A 12,444-nucleotide genomic window follows, 5' to 3' on the forward strand; every position below is an offset into this window, starting at 1 on the left:
GAACCATATGTCGTGTGTCATTGTTGAACTACGCCATTTTGTGTGTCGTTCTTGAACTATGTGATGTATGTTGCACTTTGTGTTATTTGTTTCATGAATTATGTGTGATTATTTGATCTTTGTGAATGCAAAATAGTCTATAAAACTGTATTCCGCGCTCGCGCGTGGTGTATTTTGCCGCGTCCGGCGGAGGACCATTTTTTCAGCCCGCGCACGCGCTGCATATTAGCGCGTCCGGCGGAGGAAAAAACGGCACAGCGCGCGCAAGCTGTTTACCTCGCGCAGATTCTGAGTTTTTACCGCGCCGCGATATAGCGCGTGTTGGAGATGCTCTTACGATCCCTACCGTCCAACGTCTGTGTCCACGGAATCCAGTCCGTCCACGCGTCCCATAATCTTCTCGCGACAAGGACGAGGGCCCCACGTCCAATCCCAAACGGATCACGATTCACCAACCGCCGCCGCTCCACTCCTCGACGGCCGGCGATGGAGGCCACCGCCACCGCCGACGACACAGACTTTCCCGTCTACATCTCCGACGAGGAGGAAGACGGCCTCTCCATTCTCGGCGCCTCCTACAATGCGGAGGAGATCCAGATCCAGGAGGCCATCCTCCTCTCCATCGACTCCTCCCGCGCCGCAACCGCCGCCCCCTCCTCGTCCTCCTCCGCCTCCTCCCCGGTACCCCCCGCCGGACCCGACGTCGCCGGGCCCTCCGGAGAGTCCACCGAAGAATCCCCTCGCGACCGCAAGGGCAAGCGCCAGCTATCATCGGAAGGTACACAGATCCACTCTCTTCTCGATGCGTCAACCCCCCTTGCCATTGCCAGTCGCCTGACCATTGTTCCACTCTGACACGATCTAGAAGATGACCCGAGCGAGTCGAGGAAGCGGCGGAAGCGCAGCCGCTTCAGGTGCGCCATCTGCATGGAGAAGGTCCAGCTCTCGGAGCAGTTCCTCGTGAGCCACTGCCAGCACGCCTTCTGCAGGGGCTGTGTGGGGCGGTACGTCGCCGGCAAGGTCGGCGAGAACGCGGGCTCCATACCGTGCCCCGACCCGGAATGCGCAGAGGGGCTCGTCGAGATGGAGCCGTGCCGAGGCATCGTGCCGCCGGAGCTGCTCGACCGCTGGAGCGTCACCCTCTGCGAGTCGGCGCTGGGGAATGAGAAGTACTACTGCCCGTTCAAGGACTGCTCAGCCTTGCTGATCAAGGACAGGGACGAGCCGGTGAAGATCAGGGACACCGAGTGCCCGCACTGCCACCGGATGTTCTGCGCGCGGTGCCGCGTGCCGTGGCACGATGGGATCAAGTGCAAGGAGTTCAGGAAGCTTGGGGATGATGAGAAAGGGGAGGTTGATCTGAAGCTGAAGAAGCTGGCCAACAAGAAGAAATGGCAGAGGTGCCCCAGTTGCCAGATGTACGTCTCCAGGGTCGACGGATGCTTGCTCATGCAGTGCAGGTAGTTTATCTATCTATCTAATCAAATAATCATGTTCCTGTTGCAACCCATGCCCCTTTCTTGGACTAAGGTAATACTAGATGATAGAAACACAAAAGGGTGGAGTACGGTTAGAAAAAACGTTCCTGTTTCAATTGTTCGTGTACACTGATAAGGCACGAGGCAGACTAATCTGACCTTCTGTTTTATACGTGTTGAAATCCACCTTTAGCAATTTCTGTTTCTGAAAGTGATATTTGCAATACGTCCTTGGTACTGTAGAAACATAACCGTGATCACAAAGTCCAAATAGCACGTAGTACTGTTCAAGGCCTGTTATAATGTTGCTAACCAGGCGGTATACAGTTTAGGTGCAATTCTGCCATATTGTTGCTATCTTCTTCGGTAAACATTTTACTGATATGGGCAGCAACTGATTTGGTTTATGACCTTTTCTTCAAAGATTTACTTATTTTTTAGTTCAACTTCAGCATGAGTTATTTTAACCAGGTGCACAGATTAAAGATGCCCTTAATTCAAGGGAAATATGGAGAAATACTTGAATTAACCCCTTATATGAGATTAAGATTTTTTGGGGTATCTAAATGTGAATTTAACAGGAAAAACATCATTTGCATGCACAACCTATACCTTGCAAAAGGGAAAAGGCTAGTAAACTTATTACGTAAAATAGGTAGTACTTGACAACTTTCACCCCTTAGTCCGTGGCAAATGCGATTGGCACATGGGTGCGTGCACACCTGGTTGCTTTTGCCTACTTGTAATTTCCAAAAAAAAACTTTTTTTTACATGTGGATTGGTGTATGGAGCGTGAATATGTAAATATTGGTCCATAATCAAGTCCCTCCCGTTCAAACTCGAAAAGGCAATAGTTTTCAATAACTCATCTATCATTTTGGCCTTAAAAGATATCCCGGAAAAACAAATAGTCTACAATTATAGGTGGTGTTTCAGAGCCTAGAAACTTTTTTTGGAGCACACTAATTGATCTATTGTTGTCCCATGTTTACAGGTGCATAAATAAACAATATACCTCTACAGAGGAAAAATACCCAGTTATGTAGAACTTCTAAATGTGCTATTGAAATTTCTAAATTAGCCTCTTGTCTGCGCATTCATGTGCGAAATCCACTCTGTCTGAGCTCATCTTCTATTTGATATAGACTCTAGGTGAAGTGGTATTTTATCTATATATGTACCAATATAAAAGATGCAAGTTTGCGGGGTCGGAACAATCTGAACCATCCATCCAACTCTAAATCCAGTGGCTCGAGGATTTAGCCTAACCCTCGTGAATTCAACCATAATTGCAGACTAACTCCTCTGTTAAATCTTGTAAATTTAACAACTGTGCATTTATTCGCCTACCTGCAAGTAGCATTTTTGTACTAGATTGCTGGGTCATCAATGAGGATATGATGGTTATTGAATGATTTTAATGGAAAATTTCTGGCCATGTATCATGTATTTTGCAATTTGTGTCATTCTTATGAATTTTTAAATATCTAACTACGGTCCTTTGGTATCATGTGTTTTGTAATTTCCATGATGATCCCGATGATTCTATTTGAATGTCAGAGGTATGTTATAGTGTTTCCTGCAAATGTGCATTTCAGTGTACAGCTAGTTTGGTTAAAGTTTCAAAACTAGTAGAATTAAGATCTACGAGTAGGACATTTGAATTAATTAGAGATCTGTTTCGCATATAAACTAGTTAAGTATCGTGTTAGATGCGGTGGGGACTTGAATTAATTAGAATTTTGTAACACATGTGGTTTTGTTGTCCTAATTTCTTTTACTAGTTCTGTTGGGATTTTATCATCCATAGTTCCAATTGGGGTTTGTTGTTTTAGGTTTCCATAGTTCCTCTTGGGAGTTGTTGTTTTAGTTTTCCATAGTTCCTTTTGGCAGTTGATTGATTTAAGTTTGTCTTCCCGTAGACCTATGCTGCCAAAACTTGTGCCAAGAAAATTAACTATGAGTAAGCAACTTCAGACTACCTTCCAGCGCATATCAGACCAAATGTGGTTGTTTCAATGTCAAATCGAGCAATAGGATTCTGTAAACAGTTATAACAACCAGTATCGTGTTAGATGTGGTGAGGACTTGGATCGAGTACAATAGCAGAAGACTCAATCATTCGCTATCAACTTTTATGGTTATAGAAATTTGTATCATGTGTTTTTGTTGTTCTCACAATTTGTTTTTGCTAATTCCGTTGGGAGTTCATCTTTCCTAGCTCCAATCTAGGTTTGTTGATTAGTTTTCTATGGTTTCTCTTGGGAGTTGTTTTTGTTTACCATAGTTCCTCTTGGGAGTTGATTGATTTAGTTTGTCTTCCAGTAGATTTTTTCTGCCAAAAGTTTGTCCTAAGAGTATGAGTTAGCAACTTGAGACTACCTTCCAGCATATGAGATCCAATGTGGCCGTTTCAATATCAAATCAAATAATAGGGTTATATATACAGTAAACACAAATTTATCACTATTTATATGTATTCATACTTCATCACGTTACTAACAGAGTATTATTTGTTCTATTTTGAAGGTGCAAACAATACTTCTGTTACCATTGTGCTGCTCCAATGAGAAAAGATCTTCACTATTGTAAGAATTGCAACCACTAGTGAAAGGTCAAACAGCTCAGACTTTGTATAGGTAGCATCTAAGCACTAAGTAGATTATCATCTCCTTGAAGTGGAGATGCAAATTTTTTTTATGGCTGTACTCAAAGTGAAGGAGTGGATGAGCAGATCCCGGTTTCTGCTATCCCTCTTTAAAGTTTTTTTTTTTTTTTTTACAATTTTGTATAATGATCACATAATATTTACATTATGCAGCTATTGTTTTACTATACTATATCACGGAAAAGGAAGAAAACCATATTACCTATGCTTATGTGGAGTTACATTATCCTTGATAAGCTGGTGTGGTTCATCTGCAAAGATGTGGCAATTCATGTCTCTTCTGTTACAGCTCAGCAGTTCGATTGGGTAATGTTATATGTTGTGCTGAAGTTCATAAGAATTTTAATGTGCATATTGAAGTGGTGCAAATAATGCATCTATCTGTAGTTTGCCTGACCATGGTTTTAAGCGACGCCTAGGCGCCTAAAGTTGGTAGATTGTCTGAGGAGGGGGCGCCTTGACGCCTATGCGACGCCTTAGGGATTCCTTCAAAACCATGTGGCTCACTCTTTAAAACCGCATGTGGCAGATATGTTTTGGTACGTACCGTGTTTTGTCACTGCAATTACTCTGTTGTCTTGTAGGTTATTGCTCAGACTTTGCTGGCCTACAACCCTCCGAAGGCCTTCCAAAAGTAATCCCCTCATCTCACAAAATTCTGAACGTGGGTCATGCCTAACTTTAATTTAATTAGAGTGCTTATACCCTGCAATATGGCAGTTGTGATAGTGAGTACAAAAAGATCAGTGTTTTGGAACTAGAGTGGTACTCGTACTTGATAGAGGATTTCTCAATATCAGCGGGGTCAGCTGATACCAACGGTGTGCCAATGCTTTGGCTAATGGTGCTCCTTCTCTTGCGTTCCATATTCCCATTTGTGAAGCTCTCAAAAGCATGAGACCGACAGGGCAACGGCTCACTTTACTGATATATAGAATAAGCATACTTGCTCTATTTTCAGCCACGTCCAAGTGAGATCAATCAAACAAAAGCGCAACAATCGGACTTTTATTCTTTTGTGTATAAATGTATCAATCAGAGAACAATCTCCCAACTTTACAATATCAGCCTCGCCCTTGCCCTGTAAATTGTTAATGTCATGAAACAACTCTTCCTGCGGTTTAGCTGCCCATCCTTTTTTTTTCATGAACACCACTCTCACTCACAAAACTACCCAATCAAACACATTTCTCAAACGGTCAAACCGCAAATCAAACAAACATATACACAGAAGCACATCCACTCTTGATCGCTAGCTACGGAAATGCAGATCACGGTGGTGGTCATTGAATTCTCCAAGCTGACACAATAGTGAAAGGTTAAACAACTCAGACTTTGTAGAGGTAGCATCTAAGAAATAAGTAGATTGTCATCTCATCGAAGTGGAGATACAGAAAACGTTTGTCTGTAGTCTAGTGAAAGAGTGGATGAGCATATCCTTTCTGCTGTTCATCTTCAAAGTTTTTTTTATCAATTTTATAGCATGCTGTCCTGGAATATTCACATTCTGAACCCGTGCGTTTCCTATGCGTATGTTTATGGTATTTTTGATAAGCTAGTGTGGTTCATCTGCAAAGATGTGGCAATTCTAGTCTCTATCTGTAGTTGACTTGACTTTGTCTGAAAATCATGGTTTTAAATAGCCGGCTATAGCCTGGCTATAGCCTTTCAGGAGACCTGCCGCTGCGGCTATGCCCTTTGTAGGCTAAATGAGAAAAAACCGCTAATAGCCGGTATAGCCTAATTTAGCCCCTATATAGCCTCTAATTTAGCCGCTAAACCTACTGTATTTTGAATTTATCTTCTGTTTGATTTTTTATTTCTTGTTTTCCGAATTTACATTCAGTATGATTAGATAAAACTTGTGAGTTGAATATCTGAATACTTGTTTGCCTTGAATAGTTAAATAAGTTGTATCACGAATCGTATTTGAGTGGTAGTTTTCCTCTTATTTTGGTAAGATATGACAAAAATATTTCAATTTTTTGAAAAAAGGCTAAATGGAATAGCCCGCTATAACCTGGCTATAGCCTTTTATAGCCTCTAAAAAAAATGCGGCTAAATGAGATAGCCCGCTATTTTAAACTATGCTGAAAATCCATGCCTGTGGCAGATATATATGTTTTGGTAGGTTCGGTTTTGCGTTTTGTCACCTTTGTCACCGCAGCTACTCTCGTCTTCTTGTGGGCTATTGCTACACTTAACTTCAGTTTCATGATATAACCTGATCTTGCTACCACTAATTTTTGTTTCCAGAGTCTCCATGGTTGCTGACCTACAACTACAACCCTCCGAAGGCCTTCAAAAGTATAATCCCCTCAGCTCACAAAAGTCTGAATATGGGTCATGACTAACTTTAGTTTTAATAGTAGATGACTTCTACCCCGAGATATGGCAGTTGTGACCTCTGAAGGCCTTCAAAAGTATGATCCCCTCAGCTCGCAAAAGTCTAAACATGGGTCATGACTAACTCTAATTAATTTTAATAGAGGACTTTTACCCTGAAATATGGTAGTTGTGATAGTAAGTTCAAAAGATCAGCATTTTGGAACGACAGTGATTACTTAGTAAAGGGTTCGTACGTAATAATGGGGTCAAAGTAATACCAATGGCCATGCTTTGGCCTACCCAATGGCGCTCCTTCTCTTGTGTTCCATATTCCCATGTGGGCAAAGCTCTCAAAAGCTATGACGCTGACGGTGCAGCGGTTCACTTCACTGATATAGTATAAGCATTTCGCCTCTATTTTCAGTCACGTCCGAATGAGAATGAGATTGATCAAACAAAAGCCTAACAATCGGACTTTTCTTCTTTTGTGTATATATCAATCAGAGAACGCAATCCCTCACCTTTACAATATCAGCGTCGGCCTTGCCCTGTAAATTGTTAATGTTATGAAACAACTCTTCCTGCGGTTTAGCTACCTATCTTTTTTCTTTTTCCCATAACACCACTCTCACTCACCAAACTACCCAATCAAACACATTTCTCAAACGGTCAAACCCCAAATCAAACAAACATATACACAGAGGCACATCCACTCCTGATTGCTAGCTACGAGATGCTGATCACGGTGTTGGTCATTGAACTCTCCAAGCTGACACACTCTACCATGCCACACATCTTGCTCATCTCCTGCTCTTTCACCAAGGTGTTATCATGCCCGCCGTCACAAGCTTCGGAGCACTCCTCGAGACGATAGCACGTCACCAGGTGGTCGTTTGCCATGCCGACGGCCTGCATGAAGGCGTAGATCACCGTCGGCCCGACGCCGCGGAGGCCCCTCCTCATCAGGTCCTGGCTAAGGGCCTCGGCTTTCGGCGTCCTCAATGGCACCTCCCTGGGGGCACGGTATCTGCCGATCATAGGCTTGTGGTTCAGAAAGCCCCAGCAGTACTCGTCAAACGATCCAAACTCCTCTATGACCTATCAACAGCAAGATTCAGACATAATTGCAGAAAGAAATAGGGAGGCATGAAGTCTAAGAGTAAACAAAAAAGTTGTTGAGCAGAATGAATTGGCTGTCGATGCTGTTCAGACTATGAAGATCAAGATATGAACAGGTGGAAAGGATCATAGAATGACTGTTAAGGTTGAATGAATTACCTTTAATAACTCATGCGCGTTTTCGACGATCGTACGAAGCCTGTGCTCTGACAGCAGGGACCTAGCCGGGCTGCATGGCCCCAAGAATTTCTTCTCATTTAACTTTGACACCAACTGAGGATCAAAATCCATGAAAACTTCCCTGTGGAATGCAGATGGTGATTGATGATATTTGAGTGTTTGGTGAGTTGTTAGACTCTTCAGTACGTTGGATAAAAAGATTGCTTACCTGAAGGTGTCCCTCTTGCTGAGGATTACAGGCCATGCCATCTCTGCCAACGCACCAGATAGAACAAGCATCTCAAACAGTTTCCTGTGGATTTAGAACTGAAAATTGTAACTTTATAACTAATTTGTTTCTTAACACTTCAACACTAGATGTTCTGATTAGGCTTAGAGCGTACTTGTCGTCATGTACCGGGACTCCCCACTCTTCGTCATGAAAAGCAGCATAGCATGGATCTGTTGAAAATGTAAATTCAAATTTCATTATCTCCATGTGAAACCAAGTTGCAATCCAATCAGAAAGTTAAAAATCCATTGAAAGTTTGCAAGGTTGGAGCAAGATGATTTAGACTGAAGGAGTTTTAATTTAGACAACACCATTAAGCTCGATGCTCACAGTACTGTAGACTTGACATTACAAGCAGAATGTTTTTCTCCATAAGAGAAGGGGTCCCCACTTAACAGTTAATTAGGTGTATGATCACCAGATAGCAGGTAGGACTGGTGAGTATGAAAAGGCAGAATAGCTGTTATGTACTTCCGAAACAATAGTAGTATATAGGGTTCGTTGTCTAACTCTTGCTACAGTATGTGAACAAAAAAGATGGCACAGATCTACAAATAGAAAAATTAAAGCTGCAAATGAATTAAAACCAATACCGAATAGCAAAGGGAACACCAGAGAAATTAGAATATATTTCAACTACCTATCGCGTTGCAGAAAAGATGCAAAGTGCAACTGACATAAAATTAAAGAAAAATGATAAGCACTTCAAAGAAAAGAGAACATAGAAGAAAGAAACATAGCCTGGTCCACACCATTGCTTAAAATTGCAAGTTTGCTACAGAATATGAAAAAAAAAATCAGGTAAAGGTAAAGCCTGAGCATCACTGAATTGGTTACCCTTAATTAGGCGCCAAAACATTGTCACCAACCAATTTATCAACAAAAAAAAGGTACCAATGCAACTAGGTTTATTCAGTCAGGAGTTAAACAAGTTGATGATTACTTTCAGAAATATAGTGCCGACAGTTTAGTGGGTAATGGAATCCTTTTGGGAGATAAAATTGACAAGTACTTGCTAGATAGCAGACACGCTACCAAACATCTGAGTGCATCTTTTATTAATTGTGCATTGTCAATTGTGCACCACCAAACATTTCTGATTCCAAATGAGCTAATTAATCATCATTAGCATCACTCCATTTTAATTAGTACAATATGGATACATTTTCTCTTTCTCCTCTGAAAGGTAAAACGTTTATGTCAGTGCAATAATATGCAGGTCCTGTGTGCCACAGACCAGCGTTTGGCAGCATATATGGATGCAGCAGCAGCGTTATTTGAGACAGCTATGTTACAAAGCAATCACTGTTTGGACGTGAGTTCACAGGTTGATTGGGACAAGGGTCTCTCTGATAAGTACAGTGAAAGACATGATTTTAGCAAATACTAGGATGTATACTTCTGTAGTAGACACGCAATAGATACTCAAAACCTCAAAAAATAATCAGTTTACTTTGGGAGTTACACTTAGGAAACATCACAAGTCAAGACCGCTCGTATTCCAGGTCCAAAAAGCTAGCTAGGTCAAGGTAGGTTCAGCTTTAGATAATACTATAGGTCTTTGTGCTTCCTGTACAATTTTTTGAATAAAAGCTCCCAGTTTGAGTTGTTAAGATATCAAGCTAGCTAGCTGGTACGACTGATCATTGATCTTTTTTGTCCTTTAAGCTGATCAGGACCTCATGTATATCACCAGTAACTGTCAACCAGTATATATTGCAGAAATATGTCCCGAAGTACTTTCAAATTTTCAAATTCTTGGATATTGTTTCCGAATATTTAGGCTACATACTTGAAAATTGTACGCTCAAATTTTTCGTGAAAAGCACATTCACAATGTATAAAGTTGTGAGATTTTGTTATTATATATTGGAATAGGCGGTCAAAATTATGCTTTTGAAGACTACTCTAACGTTCAAAATGACGGTTTTAGGGAACGTAGTGAAGTATATACAACCCATTGTTTTCAAGATTTAGAAGTTCATTTAGTGCCTAAAATAAAAGAAATCCTATCTTTTAGGAGAATAATAAAATAGATGGTATAGGTGCATCACCGAGGACAACAGCGCAAGGACCTTCGTTGGTGTCAAGGTTCAAAATTTATGCAATTTCGTTTTATTAATTGTTGAAGCTCATAAGTCATAAGTACTTGGAAACCTAGAGGTGGAAATGATCGAGGTAAGGGAATTAGGGTAGCATGTGCATGAATGGCAGCAAAAGAAGAGAAAACATAAATATCCACTTGCATATACACATCTAACTGCATTAGCATCCTCTTTTGTCTTTGCCTTAATGAAAAGAAGCCATGATCACATGATTAGTGCTAAGATTAATTTGGAGTTTCGGACCACCTACCGGTATTACGGGTCACCCAGGGGCATCTCGGCGGCCCCGGCGGCCCCGGCGCCATCGCGGCTTCCCCGATCATCATCGGCGCAGCAGCTGCTCCAGTGCCATCCGGCGCAACGCTGGCCGCCTTCCGTACCGCCGGGCGAGCAGAAGGAGGCCCCACCGACGACCCGGCCGCCCTCCGCCGGGCAGCTCCCGCGTGGGGCGCCATGGGCGGGCGGCCGATCCTGCCGGTGGACCCCCGGCTGCAGAAGGAGTCGTTGGACGCCTCCGAGGCGCACGACACGCTGAGCGACTGCAGGCTCCCGTTGCCCTTGGCGCCGGCGCGGCGCAGCAGCTCGGACCGGCGCAGCAGCATGGACGGGAGCGCGCCCCTCGCGGCCGCCGCGGCGGACGGCAGCCGCTTCTTGGCGACCTTGCTGTCGGCCGCCGGCGACAGCGACACCCGCGGGTTGTCGTCGCCTCGGGGCGCCAGCTGCGGCCTCTCCCTGCCGCCGGCCGACGGCGGCCGCTTCGGGGACGACGGCCTCCGGGCTGCGCCCGCGACCCTGGGCCCGACCGCCGACATGCCAAGCGTACGTAGCTCGTGTTCCGTCCCGCCGGCGATATGATCGACGTGGTCTCTCTCTCTCGCGCGCGCACGAACTTCTGGTAGGAGGACGATCGACGAGCGAGAGGCAGACGAGCGCGCGGCCGGAGATGGATCGAGCGAATGGTCGATGATTGATGAGCTCTCACGCCGTTTTGAGCGGTACAGTACAGTGTCTGGGAGCTCCTGCAAGTTGTGGGTTGTGTTGTTATAAGGTGGTTTCTCGTGTACGGACGTGGATTGGTGGGTGGCGGGTGAGCCGCGTTTCACGTACGTACGTTCCGCGCGCGCGCCATCGGGCCGGGGGCGACGGGGGTGGATTTGCGCGCGAGACCGGCGGGCGGTTGGTGGCACGTCGAGGGAGCTACAGTGGCTAGCTAGCGTTGTCATGGGAAGCGGGGAGGGCTTTGGCGGGGGGACGTGTAAGCTGAAGTACGTCCACGTCGATCACGCCGGCGCCAGCGGAGGCCGCCGGCGAAATACCATCGGTCGTCGGTCGACCTCTCGTGAGCGAGGCAGAGAACGAAGAAGCACGGCGGTTAGATCCGGCCGCCACCCTCCTGACGTGTCCGGTGGGTGCGAGGTGAGGTTGACCGATCGATCGAATTAAGGATGGTGCATGAGGTAAGTTACAACAATGGCGAGACTGTTAGAGCAAGTACAATAAGACTGACTCACCAGGCTATAAGAATTAAAATAGTGTTGTTTTGCTTAGGTGGATGAGAGAGAAGTGGAGAGAGAAGAGAGATGAGCTCTCATGCAAGAGTATGTGTGGTGGGCTTTTTACATATAAAGTTATCAATCTTTAAAGCCAACTATTGTACAAGTTAGCTATAAGCTGACTTGTCTCAAAAAAAGCTATAAGCTGACTATAGCTGGCCTTATAGCCAGCACCCGGCTGCACTATTGGAATTGCTCTTATGGGCAGGCTGAACGGTGTGTGGCGCCAACAACCCAACTTTAAATTTGCCGTGCCACGCCTCGGGCTTTGCTGAAGAATTGAGCTCGTTATTAGGGTTTGGAGCATTACGGTCCACGTGGCCAGGCGCCATCGTGGCAGGGGTTCAAATCTTTGCCATGTCTATCGAGAAAACACTCGGGAAATGACCAGGACACGCTTGTTCAAAAAAAAGGACACGTGTCCAAGACGTTAGGGCTGGCTCACCGTCAAGTCACTATTGTTTATCGAGATGGGAAAAAAGCACACGGTAAAAGTTTTCCCCAGAGTTCAGGAAAAAGCACTCGGCAAAATCTTTCACAAACATCGGTTGCATAATACGTTTATTATATATGACTGCTATGGATTAAGTTTCTGCTGAATTTTTCACAAACATCGGTTCATTTCCTGTCAAAAAGAAATATTATTTCTTTAAAAAATTAATGCATAGATAATCAAAGGGACGGTAAAGTGTGAATTTTTGGATCCCTAAGCTCTTGTATGATTGTTTCTTCTCTTGTATGG

At 44.1% G+C, this 12,444-nt stretch overlaps 2 protein-coding genes across 3 annotated transcripts; one reads left to right on the forward strand and one right to left on the reverse strand.

The window, feature by feature from the left end:
• The first annotated feature begins 412 nt into the window (after positions 1-412).
• On the forward strand, positions 413-4,169 carry LOC127301548 (uncharacterized). Of its 2 annotated transcripts, none has more exons than XM_051331814.2 (3): positions 413-778; positions 866-1,460; positions 4,008-4,169. In XM_051331814.2, exons 1-3 carry the CDS (start codon positions 487-489, stop codon positions 4,084-4,086), a joined length of 966 nt encoding a protein of 321 aa, XP_051187774.1. In that variant the 5' UTR covers positions 413-486; the 3' UTR covers positions 4,087-4,169. The 2 variants fall into 2 exon arrangements, with proteins under 2 accessions (XP_051187774.1, XP_051187775.1); XM_051331815.2 differs by having other exon boundaries at positions 869-1,460.
• Positions 4,170-6,920: 2,751 nt separating this feature from the next.
• LOC127301547 (uncharacterized) lies at positions 6,921-11,213 on the reverse strand. The gene is made up of 5 exons (XM_051331813.2): positions 10,400-11,213; positions 8,157-8,214; positions 7,982-8,065; positions 7,753-7,894; positions 6,921-7,572 (listed from the first exon to the last, which is right to left on the reverse strand). Exons 1-5 carry the CDS (start codon positions 10,959-10,961, stop codon positions 7,201-7,203), a joined length of 1,218 nt encoding a protein of 405 aa, XP_051187773.1. The 5' UTR covers positions 10,962-11,213; the 3' UTR covers positions 6,921-7,200.
• Positions 11,214-12,444: the final 1,231 nt, after the last annotated feature.

Source organism: Lolium perenne, chromosome 5 (genome assembly GCF_019359855.2).
Source record: "Lolium perenne isolate Kyuss_39 chromosome 5, Kyuss_2.0, whole genome shotgun sequence".
In the NCBI taxonomy this organism is placed as follows: domain Eukaryota; kingdom Viridiplantae; phylum Streptophyta; class Magnoliopsida; order Poales; family Poaceae; genus Lolium; species Lolium perenne.

Bases quoted from the DNA above. Each gene is read 5' to 3' on its own strand.
- LOC127301548 (XM_051331814.2), top strand. From the start codon at position 487: ATGGAGGCCACCGCCACCGCCGACGACACAGACTTTCCCGTCTACATC. The intron at 779-865 runs GTACACAGATCC...GACACGATCTAG, and splicing joins GCGCCAGCTATCATCGGAAG to AAGATGACCCGAGCGAGTCG. The intron at 1,461-4,007 runs GTAGTTTATCTA...TCTATTTTGAAG, and splicing joins TGCTTGCTCATGCAGTGCAG to GTGCAAACAATACTTCTGTT.
- LOC127301547 (XM_051331813.2), bottom strand. From the start codon at position 10,961: ATGTCGGCGGTCGGGCCCAGGGTCGCGGGCGCAGCCCGGAGGCCGTCG. The intron at 8,066-8,156 runs GTACGCTCTAAG...CTAAATCCACAG, and splicing joins GTCCCGGTACATGACGACAA to GAAACTGTTTGAGATGCTTG. The intron at 7,895-7,981 runs GTAAGCAATCTT...TGCATTCCACAG, and splicing joins AGCAAGAGGGACACCTTCAG to GGAAGTTTTCATGGATTTTG.